Source organism: Myotis daubentonii, chromosome 3, assembly GCF_963259705.1.
Source record: "Myotis daubentonii chromosome 3, mMyoDau2.1, whole genome shotgun sequence".
NCBI lineage: Eukaryota > Metazoa > Chordata > Mammalia > Chiroptera > Vespertilionidae > Myotis > Myotis daubentonii.
Window position 1 is genome coordinate 187,754,560 of NC_081842.1, and position 16,329 is coordinate 187,770,888.

General features: G+C 54.9%; 1 protein-coding gene across 5 annotated transcripts; it reads left to right on the forward strand.

The window, feature by feature from the left end:
* The first annotated feature begins 248 nt into the window (after positions 1–248).
* TAL1 (TAL bHLH transcription factor 1, erythroid differentiation factor) lies at positions 249–14,993 on the forward strand. 5 transcript variants are annotated; one of them, XM_059689675.1, is made up of 5 exons: positions 272–329; positions 3,218–3,375; positions 6,826–7,272; positions 8,606–8,700; positions 12,404–14,993. In XM_059689675.1, exons 3-5 carry the CDS (start codon positions 6,827–6,829, stop codon positions 12,856–12,858), a joined length of 996 nt encoding a protein of 331 aa, XP_059545658.1. In that variant the 5' UTR covers positions 272–329; positions 3,218–3,375; position 6,826; the 3' UTR covers positions 12,859–14,993. The 5 variants fall into 5 exon arrangements, 4 of the variants coding, with proteins under 4 accessions (XP_059545659.1, XP_059545658.1, XP_059545656.1 ...); XM_059689673.1 differs by lacking the exon at positions 272–329 and adding an exon at positions 398–732; XR_009451990.1 differs by lacking the exon at positions 272–329 and having other exon boundaries at positions 2,618–3,375; positions 12,404–13,074; positions 14,201–14,993.
* The last annotated feature ends 1,336 nt before the right edge of the window (positions 14,994–16,329 follow it).

Genomic DNA, 16,329 nt, shown 5'->3' on the forward strand with positions numbered 1-16,329 from the left:
CTCGCAGCGCATTCCGGAGCCGCAGCCCGTCCCAGCTACACGCAGCCAGTCCCCATTCCCTCCAGTGAAATTGCCAAATTAAAATGAATCATTTGGCCCATAATGGCCGAGGCGCTTATCGAGGGCGAGCGGACCCGCGGCAACGCCTTATCTCCGCGGCGCACACGGCCCCGGCGCGCCTGGGCCCATGCTAACGAGGCCTGGGACGTGAGCAGGATTAGAGCGAGTTAGTGGCGGGGGCGGGGGGGGGGGGGACGGAGCGGGGGAGGGCCTCGGCGCAAGGACCCGGCCTCAAAATGGCCACACGCGTCCCCCCGTAGCTGCAAAACGTGAGCATTCTAGCCTTTTTCTAGGGGGACAGCAACCTGCAGCCTCCCAAGGAATTCCCCAGCATTTTCCTCCTTCTTCCCCGACTCGTAGAAGAGCTCTCCGCTCCTGGTCCCTCGGTTTCTTTCGAGGGGGAGGGGGGCATTTTCCACGGACGCTGTCGCGCCTGCCGCCGCCGCCCCTCCCGCCTTGGAGACTCTCTTCCTTCCTTCCCTTTTCTCCTTACGCAATATACAGCAATGCGCGAGGCGGTGGTTGGTTTCCATTTCTTCTTCGCGGTTGTGTGCATGCGGTGGGATTGTGAGAGTGCGCGTGTGAGCGCTGGGCAGTGTGGGCTTCTTCCCCGTGTGGTCTTCTCGGCGATCGGTGGTGGGGTCCGAGTGGGATGGTGGCTGTGCTGTTCGGGTGTGTGTAGATTTGGGTTCTTCGCGGTCCCTCCGCGTTTTCAGCGGTGTCTGTAATGGTTAGCTTGCCTCCTCAATTGGAGTCTGGTTCTGTGTGTGGGTTGTGTGGCCCTGCCGATGGTGTCTGGACCGGTTCGTTGTTGTGTTCGGCATGTGTGATCGCGACTAGGTGGGGCTGCGTGTCCCTGGGCGATTGCGTTGGACCGATTTCGTTGTGTCAGGCTGGACAATGCGCGGGCCTGACCACGTCGGTGTGTGGGGCAGAGTGGTGTTGTGTTTACTCTGCTCCCCTTCTGCGGGGCTGGACCGTGTGCGGCCCTGTCGCCTGGATTGTGTGCTGTGTCCTGCAGGAGTGCGTTTGCACATCGCTGGCGGGTAGCGGGAAAGACGGAGGCGCACGTTGAGGAGGTGGCGTGGGGGTGCGGGGAGGGATTTCACATTTTATTCCAAAAGGTGTGTTCGGAAGCCACCGATGGCTTCGATGGACAGACGGGGCTGCTCTGTCCGGAGGCCGGTCTGTGCCCTGGCGTTTCAGGGATCTGCTGATGAGCCGGAGGCTCTTCCAGCCGGGAGCTCTGGGCTCCGGCTCCAGCCGCACTCGCATTCGGGCTTTGTCCATTTCTGGTCAGTTCCTCCGGTCATGGCTGCTGGACGCTACGCGAGAGGCCGGGAAAAGGCAATGGGCACATTCCCCAGGCCCGGCGCCTCGGGTGGGGACCCTCGGGATCATCTCCAAGGAACATTTCCTTCCCATCCCTTCCCTGGTGAGCGACATTCCCGCGTGGGTCGGGTGCCCGTCGCATCGGTGTCCGGGTCTGGGCTCCGAGAGACGGAGTCAGTGCTGCCCTAGCTCCGGAAGAAATGGTTTGGTTTTGCCAGTTATTGTGGGTTCTAACGTCACTATCACCATCTTATTTTAATTAAAATAATGGTTCAGGAGCGAAGCGGCTTTTTTCTTCTAGTTTCTTTGGATCTATAACAAAGCCGCGCGGCTTCGCCCAGCAGCCTTCTGGCCTTTTAAGCTGCTGGGTGTAGGGCAGGGAGGGAAAATGGAGAGGGACAAACACAGAAGCTCGATCTACAGCAAAAATCAACCTCGCCCTAAGACACGGGGAATGGGTGGGTTCCCTCGGCCTCCCCCGCCCCCATGTGCATTAGAAGAGGAGAAAGAGAATCTCCCACAGTGGATTGAAACCGCAGGGAAGAATTGTTCCTATATCCACCAAAGTCGGGGCAAAAAAGAAAAACAAAAGGAGGCCTTTGCAATTAATCCGAAACTTCCATGAGTGCTCATAAACTGGGTGATTTAGGCAAAATAAATTAAACAAAACCCTTTGGGGGGAGGAGCGAACTAAATCTGGCTACTGCTACACCCTGGGAAGCAGCAATGGGTTTGTTTTTAACCCTCCTTCCCCTCTTGTTTATTGCTGCAAGGAATTGTTAGAATTCCCCCCTTCTCTTGCGGCTCTGAATGCAGAAAAATCAAAATTCGTTGTGTAGGGATGGTTGAGGGGAGGTGGCGTTTATGTCTTTTCTTTTTTAAAAATTAAATTTATTGGGGTGACATTGGTTAATAAAACCATATAGGTTTCAAGTGTCACAATAAAGCATCATCCACATAGAGCACCTGGCGCTCGTCGCCCAAAATAGTCTTTCTGTCTCCATTTTCTCTTCTCTTCTCGTTTCCCTTTCTTTCTTGATTTCTTTCTTTCTTGATTTCTTTCTTTCTTTATTCCTTGATTTCTTTCTTTCTTGATTTTTCTTTCTTGATTTCCTTCCTTCCTTCCTTCCTTCCTTCCTTCCTTCCTTCCTTCCTTCCTTCCTTCCTTCCTTCCTTCCTTCTTAATCAATAGGAAGAAAAGGGTCCTGGATAGAGCAAATACCCCACCCCCCATTCCTCTTGGGTCCCCGCGGTTCCAACTCCATTCAGGCAGGAAAAGTCTTTGAATTGGGTTCTGGTTTCGTTTTGGGCTGGAGGTAGGCAGGTGGGGGTCATGGAGAGAATGGGGCTCAGAGGTTCTGCCCCATGGACCAGGGGTCTGAAAACGGGATTCCCTTTTTCCAATACACATGCCCCCCTATCCCCCACTCCCAGGCCAAGCTGCAGACGGCTGCAGCTCCCCCTGACCCGGTTCCCCAGCCAACCGCGTAGACGCGTCAGTGCTTCGCACACGCACTGGCTCACACTGAACCAGACGCCCAGGCCGGAGGGTCCGAAATGCTGGGGCGGCCTGCGGCGGCCTGTTGTTGTGCTTGGGCTCCATCGTTATCCCTGATTGGTCAGGTGCGGGTTCTTCTTTATGGGGCGGGGGAGGCTTCAAGCACCTGCAGATGCGGGGGCGGGACGCAGCTCGCGATTCCCTGGGCAGGCGAGGACGTGAGGTAATTCCCAGCCATTGACCCCCATTTCTCTCTCGCCCTCCCTCTCGCCCTCCCTCTTTCTCTCCACCCCCATCTTTCCTGGAAACTCGATTTGGGCGCGGCAGACCGCCCGGCACCACACCGCGGCCTAACTGCCGGTCTCCGGGCGAGAGCGGGGCAAGCAGACACCCCCGCCCGCGACCCGCACCCGGGCTCCCGCCCCTCTCCCGCGGAGGAGTGGACAGCCTATTCAGAGGGGCCGGTCTCCCTAAATATGCCCCAGGTGAGTTTGGGGGGGACGCTGCCTGTGGAAATGGTGACCAGGAAGGCCTTGGGTTCCGGCCCGGGTGGGGGAGCCCAGGACGGAGGACGGTCCAGGCTCCGATGGAGGGAGAAGGGGAGGACGGGCCCAGCGGCGGGATCCGGGACCTGCCTCCGCCGGGGACTGGCCTCTGCGCCTCGGAGGGTTCCAGCGGCCCTTCCTTGTTCGACCCTCAGCAAAAACAGCTCGTTTTTGTTTGTTTTCACAACTCGTTAACCAGAACCACAGTCCCCGGGCTGCTACCATGGGTTCTGTGGACGTGCCCCCGGCTCCTAAGCGTGGGGCGGCTGGATCTCTAGATCCGGGGGCGCGGGCTGGCTGCGCCCGCAATCCGGCGGCAGGAAGAAGGCCGCAGCCGGCCTGGCGAGCGCGGTCCCAGCTCCGTGGGCCCGACCCGGGCTTAAGGCCCAGGGTGGGGCGCGCTGGACTCCCTTCCACCCCCCCCCCAAACAGCAGGGGGAGAGCGGTTCTATTTACTGATGCTGTGGGTTCTCGCGCGAGCTTGGGGCTCCCCCAGGGGGTCAGGCGGGTGTGGGTGCAGGGGGAGGACTGGAAGCCCGGTCTCCGGCGGTGGCCTCGGATGCGCAGGGGCTGCTTTATACGAGCAATTCTCCGTATGGGGAACGGGGAGTTGCCTGAGACCCGGTGCCTCCCCTCCACCTCCACGCCCAACCCCAGGAGCGCCCCAGCCCCCCTGACTTGTTCAGGTGCAAGGACACCTTATGGCGGTTGGCAGCTGGAGATGAAAACCCGGGGTTGGGTGCTGCGAGCTGGGTCTTGGTTGCACAAAGACAGATGCATTGTAATGGTCGAATTCGCTAGTGCCATTCCGTTTGAAACCTTCTCCCCCTTCCTTCACCTTCCCCAAATAAAACCAAATAAACAAAAATCACTAGGCTTTCTCTTTAGTAATCTTAAACGAAGCCAAGTGATGGGGTCTAGTAGCTGAAAACCGACAACCAAAGTTGCGTGTGAGGCCGTCTGTGGCATCTTCTGGAGCATAGACCCCCGGCCTGGATGATACCAGTTGCAGAAGTGCCCCGTGGATTTTCCTGAGATCCCGGGAAGGGCGGGGAGGGGTCCGCCACAGACCCTGGGGACAAATCGTAGGTTTCCCACAGGGAACCTGGGACATACAGATATTTCTAGGCATCTAGAGAGGGCATTTGGGGCAGGGTCAACTCATCTGGAATATGGGCTCTCCTCGCTCCTCTGGGGTTCACTCCTACGCTGAGCAGGGGAGCCTGGGATTAAATGTGTCATAGGAGAGCCTGAGCTCAGTCCTGCGATTGCGCTGGGCTCACTTGTCACTGGGTTAGACACTGGGGCTGAAGCACATGTCACTGGGCGCATCACACATTGGGACAGTAAGGTAGGGAGCCGGCACCTGGGGGCTTGTGTATTGTGTCACGGAATGGTCATTTCTGGTGCATTTCACTGCTACAGGGGAGCCAGGAGGACCTACAGCTATACCTTGGGTACATTTTTAATGGCCAGTGTTGTGGTGGCTCCATTCTGTGGATATAGATCTATTGTTTCCACCATGATCGTAAACTCGCTTCCCGTGAAGCCTTGTGGACCCATTGCTTTTGCAGCTTGTCTCAGGGAAATTTGTTGTTTCTGGGACAGGCTTCAGGGCTGGCAGACCCAGGGAAAGAGTGCAATCTGAATGGCGATTCTCCACTGGTGTGTGTGTGTGTGTGTGTGTGTGTGTGTGTGTGTGTGTGTGTCTGGTGGCAATTGAGCTGATCTTAGGAGGAGGTTTCAAAAAGTCGGGTGGGTGGGGGGTGGGGGAAGGATTGTGGCCAGGTCCACTCCGGTCTTGAGCAGTGCAGTGACAAAATGGAAGCTCAGTAGCTGCTGTAAATGATGAGATGGACTCTGCTCGGGGCTGAATTGGAGTTTGGGGTATTTATTTTCTGCTATAAAATACCCCAATTATATAGTTCCGAGAACAAAAACCTTACTTTGAACATCTTATGAAGCCTGTCGAGTTGATTATATTTTTTATTTATATATTTTAAAATAAAACAACTTAAAGGCATCCCCAACCTCTGGGCCCAGAGTCTCACGGTTTTTTTGGTTTAGTTCTTGATGGGGCCTGGCTCCACTGGCACCAGCGCGGGGTGCTGGAAGGAACGGCAGGAGTGCTCTGTGTGCAGTGGAGCCTCTGTGATTATCCCGGACTATGGTTGTGAGGAGAGGAATGGCCTGAGCTCGGGGACATACAGGGAGGGCATATATGGAGGATAGTGTAGGCAAAGTGAGATCAGAGTTCTGGTCTTGCTCTGTCGCAAATCGGCGTGGCTTTGGGCAAGGCAGTGGTCCCCTGGGCGGCCCAGTCTCCAAGTCAATAATAATGTTTACTCGAGCCATTGTGTAGTGCTTTTAAATGCATAAGGAGGTATTTCCTAGAGGACAACGCTAAGGCAGAAGGGGGTGGGGGAGGGCTGGAAGAGTTCAAGGGCCTTTAGGACACCTCTTGCCAGGTGTGGATGGGAGCCCACACCCCATAGCCTCAGGGGCACCCTATGAATGTGTTGGCTCGGTACTGCCTCCGCGGGGCCTCCCTTCCAGACCCGACCTCACTTCCGAGTCCAGCTGAGCAGAAGAGGGAGGAGTGTGCAGGGAGGTAGGCCAGGATCACCATCTTCCCTCCCTGATGTCTCACCTCCAGTCCTGGGGGGAGTAAAGGGAGGCTGGGGTTTCCAGCAGCTGCACAGAAGACACCCTCGCGGGGGTGGGGGGGGGTGGGGAGGGGTGGTGATGAATATATGTTGAAATGGGGTGCTGGTTCCCTGGGATAATTCTCTGGCAGCTCCAGCAGCGTGGACCCCAGGCTCTGCAGCCTCCATTCCCTAAACTTCCTACTCGCACCCCACCACGTTTCTAGGTACGCGTGGCGGTAGGCTGGAGGCGGCATTGCTGAGAGGCTCTTAAGGCACCCCCACCTCCGCGGGGCCGATTCCCCGCCAAAACCCAAGGGGAGGGGGGCCGGGAGGAACTCGGTCGGGGATTTGTTCCCTCCTCTTCCCTTGCGGCCTGAGAAGGGGACGGGGTGGTATTTCTCTCTCGTCTCTTTCTACATTTCCTTCCTCCTTTCCCCCGTCTGTTTTTCCTCCGCTGACTCTATGCCTTTTCTTCCAAAGTCTCTGTTGTCTTTCTCTACCTCCGTCCTCGTGCCCCCCCCCCCCCCGGCTCTGTTTCCCAGGCACCCTCCCCTCTTCTCCCAAACCAGAGACACCCCCCCCCTGTCCCCCCTCCCCGGCCCGCCAGGCCGCTGGGCCCCGAGGGCCAGTGTGTGTCCACGTGGCTCTCCGTCTGTCGCCTTTTCTCACTCGGTGCGTGAGTTTCTTCTTCTGCCTTCACTCCCTGACCGCATCCCACGCGTGTCTGTCCGTCTGCCGGCAGGATGACGGAGCGGCCGCCGAGCGAGGCGGCACGCAGTGACCCTCCCCAGGAGGGACGGGAGGCGGCCGAGGCCCGCATGGCCCCCCCGCACCTGGTCCTGCTGAACGGCGTCGCCAAGGAGACGAACCGCGCGGCCTCGGCCGAGCCCCCGGTGATCGAGCTGGGCGCGCGCGGCGGCCCGGGGGGCGGCCCCACCGGCGGGGGCGGTGCCGCGCGGGACTTAAAGGGCCGCGACGCGGCGGCGGCCGAAGCGCGCCATCGGGTGCCGACCACCGAGCTGTGCAGACCTCCCGGGCCCGCCCCTGCGCCCGCGCCGGCCCCGGCCCCGGCGGAGCTGCCCGGCGACGGCCGGATGGTGCAGCTGAGCCCGCCCGCGCTGGCGGCCCCCGCCGCCCCCGGCCGCACGCTGCTCTACAGCCTCAGCCAGCCTCTCGCCTCGCTCGGCAGGTCAGTGCCCGGCGGGAGGGCGCGGGGCGTGGGCCGCGGGTAGGCGCTCCCGGCCCCGGGGCTCCCCGTGTGCACCTCGGGGATGCTTGGCTGAAGCGCAAGAAGGGAGGGGGGGTGTGCTAAACTCATGGGCGTCAAAGCCGAGACGCCCCGGGTGCGAGTGAGAAATGAGCCCGCTGTGAGCCCGTGTGGAAGCGCGTGTGCGGGCAGATGTGGGGGCGCCTTGTGACTGCGGAGCGCCTGGGTGGGGTGAGCCGAGGAGGGAGCGTGCAGGCATGTGGCTGGGTGCGAGCGGAAGAGCAGAAGTGCCCTGTGCTGTGTGGTTGGGAGGGAAGGGATGGCCGGAGGGAGTCCCGTGAACGTGAGTGCCAGGCAAGAGTGTGTCTGAATGTGCTTCACTGTGAAGTTCTTCTGGAAGCGTCAGCCTTCTGGGACAGGATCTGGGGGTGGATGGGGAGTGGGCTCCCTCCTCTGCCTCTGGATCTCTGCTCTAGGGTCCGGACACAGGTGGTGAAGGCCTTGGGGGGCGGGAGGGCGGGGCAGGCGCGGGCTGGAAGAGGTCAATAGGGGAAATAGGGGGACAAATGTAAAAGGGGGACAGTCTGTTTGGGGAGTGGATCCCTTCCTCCCCTCCCCAGCCCCTGTGCCCCTAGCTGTGGTCTCTGGCCCCAAGCTTTCCACCCCTTGTCATGAGGGAGTCCATTTCCCTGCTGAGGCCACTGAGAAGGTGGAGAAAGGGAGGCAGGATTGGGATGGAGAAAGGAGGATGATACAGGGATACAGTCAATGAGTCTGCAGGAGACTCCAAAGAGAAGCTACAGAGAGCCCAAAGTGGGCATTGGAGGGTAGGGGGTGGGGGGTGAGTCAGGGTTTCCTGTCTGTTGTCTGTCCACAGGCCCCATGGGGCCAGGGTGAAGGTGGGGGGAGGTTGGAGGGAGGGAGCAGTGTGCCCTTTTGTGGTGCTGGAGTTGCACACCACCAAGTGTGAAGGCCATGCCTGCCTGTGTGAGCACCTGTTTGAAAGTGGAGGTTGTCTGTGGATCGTGTGGCTTGTATTTGGGGAGGAGAGTGTGTCTCTCTGTGGAGTTTGTGTGTGTTCATTTTTGTGTTTGTTCCATATGTTCACCTCTGATTCTGTGTGTGTGTGTGTGTGTGTGTGTGTGTGTGTGTGTTTCATGCTTCTTCTATTCCCAACTCAGGTATGAAGGGACCAGGGATGCCCTTGGTTTTCCAGGGGTGAGGGGCTCAAGGACATGCAGGGGGGTTGCTAAGGAGCCTCTGTCTCACGTCCACCCTAAATGTTATCTTGTGACCTGCCTGCTCCTTCCCACAGTGGGTTCTTTGGGGAGCCAGATGCCTTCCCTATGTTTGCCACCAACAACCGAGTGAAGAGGAGACCCTCCCCTTATGAGATGGAGATTACTGATGGTGAGTCTCTGCCTCCACCTTTGCTATTTGCCCCTCATGCTGGTTAGTGCCCTCCTGAAGGAGGGATCATGGGGACTACTCCTAGGTGTCTCATGTGAATGGGCAGGCTATCTTGGGACTACAAACTGCTGGAAGTTGCCTTGCAGCTGAGCTGGGATTAGAGAAGAGAGGACATGGGAGTGAAGACATGTGACATTTAGCCCAAGCCTCTAAGGGTCAGTTGCAGTCCCCACTCTAGCTCCGTTCCTACACTTGGCAAGGATCCCGGGGAAGGGCAGAAACACAAGGTGCTCCCACACTAAGCCCTAACCTCAGGGACTCCCTGCACTTCCTTCTAAGATCTCTTCAGTCTAGAGTCTGGTGTTTGCTCCTAGCCTGGAATTGCACCTGCTGGGGGTCTCCTTCCAAGTCCCTACATTGTGGGGCCCTCTTGTCCCTTGTTCCACACTCAGGGCTGAGACCTGGAGTTCCCTTCCTGACATTATAGATTCTACACTGCCTCTTGTTTCCCCAGAAGGGCCCTAGCCCTGCTATTACACACTGCCCAAGTAGCCTTTGGCTCTGAACTTGGGGGAGGGGGTTAAATGAGTGGGAAATTTGGAAGACTCCGTCCCTCTTCCCAAGGTTGACCTTGATGTGCAGATGGGGCCCAGCACCAGGAGGCAGGAGAGCAGGCTCTTTAGAGCCCAGGGATGTGGAGGGAGTCACTGGAGCTCCCAGTGCTCAGCCTGGCTGGAGCCCGGGCTCCGGAAGGAAGGGCACCTGAGGCCTTGGAGCCAGGCTGAGATTTATGCAAGGGGCAGGTGGGAGGGATGGGTATTTGGTGGGAGCTTCTGGAGAGGAGCCCACTGTGGTCTTCTGGAGAGGAGAGAGGCTAGAGTCTGGACAAGGAACAGACCTCAAAAGACCCAACCAGCCTGGGGCGCAGCGGTACAGGGCCAAGAGGGAAGAGTTATGGGGTGTCAGTGCTGCTAGGTTAGAGAGGGATGGTAGGTATGCCAAATAGGAAGTAGCCTGGACCAGGCCTGATGTTCCCCAGGAAAGTGGCATTTACTACCAAGGACAGAAGCATGGGGAAACTAGGCACAGAGGAGAGGAAGGAGATGGGAAGGGGGCAAGGGTTTGGGGGGAGTGCAGGAGGGTTAGGGAAGCCATTACCCATATGTTACCAATATTTGCTGAGCACCTATTCAGTGACTGACCAGAGAGAGAAAGAGGGCATACAGGATGGACATTCTGAGGAAAGAGGAAGGTGTGAAGAGGTGGGTAGTTCTCTTGGAAGGATAAACAGAAATGAGGGTGAAGGGGAGGTTCATGAGGGTGCAGGATAACTCCATGGACTTAGAAATCAGAAATTTAACTAAAAAGGGTTATGTACAAGGTCTAAAGTCGGGATTTGATGTGGTTCCTGTTGCTGAACTTCTCTGGTTCTCAGTTTCCTCATTTGTAAAGTGGGGAGGATAATAGCTTCCTCACATTATTGAAAGTACACAACGGGGTAAAGTGTTTTTAGGGCCTGCGCGGGGTAGGCGCTCTTTCTGGGGCCTGTCTAGCTCTAACTGTGACAGCAGCCATAACATACCCACCTCCCCCCCACACCTAGGAGCTCCCTCAAGATCAGCCAGTATTAGCCACGAAGCAGGGGCTGGTTCTCCCTGTGCCACAGCTGAGGGATTCCTCTCCACTGGGCCTGGAGGCTGAGAACAGCAAGTTATTTCCTCTGAGGCACCTAGGGTAGGACTGCCCAGCAGGTGTGCTGTGTTCTTCCCAGCCTGGGCCTGGTCTCGCCTTTGGCAGAGCCAGCTGGGCTGGGGCCTGTTGGGGTTTGGAAAGACAGCTTCAGAGGCACTGTGACAGAGAATGAGTGACCCTCCCTGGGAAAACGTGTGTGTGTGTGTCCATGCCAACACTTTCTGCTTGATCATCTCTCTTCTACACACACACACACACACACACACACACACACACGCACACACACACTCGTAGGAGAGAGATGATCAAGCAGAAAGTGTTGGCATGGACAAGCTGGGTCATGACTGACCTTGGAGGCAAGTCTTCCTCTGTCCTGGCTCCAGTCTCCTTAGCTGTGAAATGAGGAGTAGGTCTTAGGTGATGTCTTGACTTTTCCTTTCTTCTTCTCCCCTACCCAAGTTTCCACATTCTGAGGTCTGGTCCCAAGGATCATAGGAAGAGAACGAACCAATAGGCCAGTACTGGCAGTTCCTGCAGTGTGCAGAGCTTCCTGAGGACTGCTGGGCCCCAGCTCTGTGTTGGGGAGGAAGCAGCCACAGCCCAGGAGCTCAGGAGCACTGGCAGGGCCCACCTCTGTCTTCCCTGGCTTTGGAAATCCCAGGTCAGGCTTGGACATAGCACAGTGCTTTGCACACCATAGGTGCCAGATACATGCATGCTGGTGTCTGTCACTGCTCTGCAAGTCTTAGTACACAAACGCAGTGAATATTGATCAGTGCATATAATCAGTGCATTGTAGACATGGAGAGACTGAGGCAGCCCCCAGCTGCCTGCCTAGAGCCTCAGGCTGAGCCTATGCATGGCTGTCTCTCCACTCCTCTCAGCGGGGAGAGAGCCTGCAGGGTAAGTCCTTTTCCTTCTGTTCTCTTCTCTCTCCTCCATTTCCTTACCTGCCAGCACGATCGGTCAGCAAACATTTTACTAAACCCTTATTCTGTGCTTTCTATCACCTTTACAATAAAAATCCCCACACCTTACTGCAGGGCCCTAGGAATTGAACTTAGCCTACTCAGATCTCACCCACTTCAGCCATTTTTACTTTATCTTTTTAGCTCAGAGCCTTTCCACATGCCATTCTCTCTTTCCATGCCTGGCTGGCTCTTCTTCAGCCTTAAGTTCTCATCTTATAGATGTCACCTCCTCCAAAAGGCTCCCCCAACCAACTCAACTAAGCACGGTAGCTCCTTTCTGTCTTTTATTTACATCCAGCCTCCTGTCTGTCTATCTGTTTGCTTCTTGTTCACCATCTGTCAGCCCCATTAAAAGGTAAGCTCCAGGAGGGCAGTCGCTCTGTCTGTTTTGTTCAGCATTATTCTTAATGCTAGGCCTACTGCCTGGTTGTTAGGAAATAACTGATGCACAGATAATAATAGCTAACATGTATTGACCAAATGTTTAATCTGAGGTTGGTATTGTCTTAAGTACTTTGCCTGTGTTAGTTGTTAGATCCATGTGATAATTTTATTCTTGAGTGATTAGTATTATCTCCATTTTACAGATGATGAAGCTAAGGCAGAGAGTTTAAATAACTTTCTCGGAGTCACTATCTAGTGAGTAATAGTCAGGAATTGAACCGAGAAAGTCTGGCTCCAGAGTTTGTCTTTATAACTTGTGCAATATGGCCTCTTGGTACAAGTAAATGAATGAATATGTGGTCCTTGTCCTCAATGTCTCACAGTACAGAGAGATAAGCATAGAAGCATGCAACAATGATTAAGAGTAATGGAGATCCAGGGATTTGTGAGGCTGTGGTGGTTGGTTAGATCTCTCTGGAGGGGTTGAGATGAACTGGGTTTTGAAGGATGAGTAAGAGTTTTCTAAGTAAAAGGAAAGAAGGTATTGTAGGTTTCCCAAGTTTCCCAATGAATGTTTTTTTTCTGCTTCCCCATAGGAGAAGATCCTCGGTAGATTTCCAACCCATTCTCCTAACCCTTGTGCCCTTGTCCTCCAGGTCCCCATACCAAAGTCGTAAGGCGCATCTTCACCAACAGCCGGGAGCGATGGCGGCAGCAGAATGTGAATGGGGCCTTTGCTGAGCTCCGCAAGCTGATCCCCACACATCCCCCAGACAAGAAGCTCAGTAAGAATGAGATTCTCCGCCTGGCCATGAAGTACATCAACTTCCTGGCCAAGCTGCTCAATGACCAGGAAGAAGAGGGCACCCAGAGGGCCAAGCCTGGCAAGGACCCCATGGTGGGGGCTGGAGGAGGAGGTGGCGGGGGAGGCGGTGGTGCACCTCCAGATGATCTCCTGCAGGATGTGCTGTCCCCCAACTCCAGCTGTGGCAGCTCCCTGGATGGGGCAGCCAGCCCGGACAGCTACACCGAAGAGCCTGCACCCAAGCACACAGCCCGCAGCCTCCATCCTGCCATGCTGCCCGCCACTGAGGGAGCGGGCCCTCGGTGATGGGCCTGGGACCATCCTGGGCCAGCCAGGAGGGTGCCCTCAGGCCGCTGGGACTGTGGGCTTCAAGGCAGGTGGGCAAAGACTGGGTAGCTCTGAAGTAGGGCAATGGACTTGATGAACTTTCCTTGATGCCTGAACTTTGGGAAGCCCAAACTGCCCTGGGGCTGGCTTTTCACTTCCTGCCTCAGTAGGAGAACAGAAAAATGGAGCAAAGTGGTAGGTACTTTTTATGAAGACGGCACGGTCTTGCCCCTTTCCCAAATCCCTAAGACTTCTCATGTAAGAGGCTCGAGCGGCGCTGCTTTTGGCCTGGAGCTTGGGAGCCCAGTCTTCGCTGAGACCTGGGGTTGTCATCTCTCACCTGAGGCATTCAGCAATCTCTGCCTTGCCTTTAGCCCCCTCCTAAGCAGGCTGGGTGGCTTTGCTAGCCACTCTACCCAGATATATAGGTACCCAATAGCTGCCCATTTCCTGAGCCCCATCTTCACCCCGGCCCATGTTGGTCCATTCAGCTTGCCACCTGCTGCAGAGTCAAGCCTCAAGGTGCCTTCCTCAGGGCCTGGTTGAAGAAGATGGCTGGTGGACCACCTGCTCCGGGTTAGCTGGGCCAGAGGGGCAGAAAAGCCAGGGGACCGAAGCTTTGCTTTCTCCCCACTGATATTTGCCTTCCTAATCCTTGTGGCTGTGGGGACTGAGTCTGCAGCTGTGAGCATGTCCTTTGGGCTTCGGGTGAAGGCAGAGAAGGAAAAAAATTGTTAGAGGGAATTGAGCAAATGCTATTTGGGGCTTGTGGGCTTCAAATCCTGGTAGTGTCTCAGAGCTTCTCATCACTGTTCCAGCGGCGAGCAGATGCCACTGTGCTGCTGGATGGGCATGTGTTGGTGCTGAGAGGAGACAGGAGCCCCGTCTGTGCATTCTCCAAGATGCTCAGAGGTCCCGCCCTGTTGCAGGATGTCTGTTAGCTAATGGTCTGGTCGGTGTTCTGAGTGGAACTGAGCACACACTCTGTCCTAGGAATTCCTGGCATTTGGGATTTTTTTTCCCCTGGCACTTGGGATTTTTTTTAATTTTTTATTTCAATTGTTGGTGGGATCTTTAGGTAGATATGACCCAGGATCCAGCTCCACTTCTAGGACATGGTAATGCAGTCAGAGACCAGGCCCCAGCTGAGACCCGAATGGATGCACATTCACTGAGCAGAATCTTAAACACCTTTGACCGTGTAACTTTCAGTCATCACGGGTGTGAATGGGAGGCTAGCTTAATGCAATGGGAGTGCCCCCCTCCAAAAGTTGTACATGGCATTTTTGTAAATCAAATCCTTATCCTTAATCTTTTAAAGAAATACTACTGCTAGTCCTTTTGTAAGTGAAGAATCTTTTTGTAGAGTGGACCATCGCCCCTCGTTGATCTCCTGTGTCAATCCAAGTGTCGGGGTATGGTTTTCTTAAGGCTAGGCCTGCCTGTGACCCGCATTTCAAGCCCATGGAACAAACTCCACACAAGTCCTTCATACCTGTCATTGTATCCTCAAGTCACCCCAGCCGTCTCCCACCAGGCTCTGCCTTTGAGGTCAGAGGGGAATGATCCTATGGCCCGGCCCTGTCCATGGCCATGTGGAAGATCTTCACATGTTTTGGGTTTCAGCTCAGGCCTTGCCCTCACTGTGATGGGGCCTTGGGTACAGCCATTTGCAGACAGGGAATGACCCCTGCTCCCCTCCCTTTCCTTTTAAGTTGTGAGGATGGGAGCACTATGGTTAACCCTTGTCACTCTCTGTCTATCTCATGTCAGCCAAAATCATATTTTAATGAACAGCTCCTGTGAGGCATCCCATCTGTAAAGAGGGAACACCTGTCCTAGGCTGTGCTTGCTTCCCGGTGGGTTAATTTGACTTGGGGCCACAGTGCGGATAGGTGGATGGGTTTTAGGAGATGGATCACACATTCTGTCAGGAACTCAAGCTTCTGGCTCCCTTTTCTCTCACAAGTTATCTCTAAGTGTCAGTTTCCCATCAATACCCTGGCTCTCTGCTCCTAGGACTGAATGGACATGAAAGTAGAAGCGTTCTGAGACCATAAAGAACTTGGTTCCTCTTAAACCTGAGGTGGGGTTTCCAACCCTGAGTTCAGGGCCTAGGCCAGCCATGGGCAAACTACGGCCTGCGGGCCGGCCCGTTTGAAATGAATAAAACTAAAAAAAAAAAAAAAGACCGTACCCTTTTATGTAATGATGTTTACTTTGAATTTATATTAGTCCACACAAACACTCCATCCATGCTTTTGTTCCGGCCCCCCGGTCCAGTTTAAGAACCCATTGTGGCCCTCGAGTCAAAAAGTTTGCCCACCCCTGGCCTAGGCAGTGGGCCAGGCTGCCTGACTACACAGCTTGGGATAATTTAGGTTCTAACCCACTTTTGCCTGAGTTATCTAGATTGTTCTCATTTCTCATAATTGACCTCATGTCTGGCTCATTCCAAGGCAAGGTACAGGAATGAGAATGGATAAGAGATATGGCAACATGGGTAGAATATGTAAAATGTAATGCAACCACTTACCACAGGCCTGGGTAGGGAAGCACAAGGCTTTAGGTTTTTGTAAGAACTAGAGAAGATCCATACTTTATTTTCCTTTTCAACCCTTCACCCCATCATACCCTCTCCCTCCCCTGCCTCCTCCTCACCCATGAAGAAATGGCAACATTCCAAGAATAATATCTGTACAAAAGGGAAAACATGGGAAGGTTTAAAAACATGAGAATAAAAATGATGGGGGACTCCCATCTTCTAAGAAAAATGTATATTCTTTTATTTGTAGTGGCAAACGACAAGATGGTACAACCTTTATCTTTTTCCAAAAACAAAACAAGGGCACAGAATCTGTAGTCAGCCGACAACTATCTCGGCCTTTGGGGGTGGTCTGGTCGTACTTGTGATGCCAATGGTACGTGGCCCCCGCCGAAGGCTTGCCCCTGCCCATGTACATAGTGCAGTGTTCCTGTGGGCGGGCCCAGCACTTTCCGTCAATGTTGTACTGTACGTGATGAACTGATGAATTACGTTGGTCTCTGCATTTTTCTGCAGAAGAGGAGTAATCGCTCCAGGTACCTGACCTTTGTACAGCCCAGAGGCCAACACTGTGGGCGTGTGACTCTAGCTACAAAACCCATGTGGTGACGATGTGTGTGTATATATAAGGATATATTGGGAAGATTTCTAAATAAAAGTTTTACAAAGGGGATTGGACTCTGTGCTTGCATGTTGCACCCTAGGCCTGAGAGTTGGGACATTAAAAGGAAAGGTATGGCAAGAACCTGTCTCTTCTGAAATGGGGACCTCCAGGACTCAGCTGTCCTCTGAGGGGGAATCCCCCCTCCCTGAGGCTTCCTCAGTAAGGTTTCCATTCTTTTCCCCCTTCTCAGCATTTTGCACCCATGCTTTCCACCCAGGGTGGCCCCATGGATATTCCACTC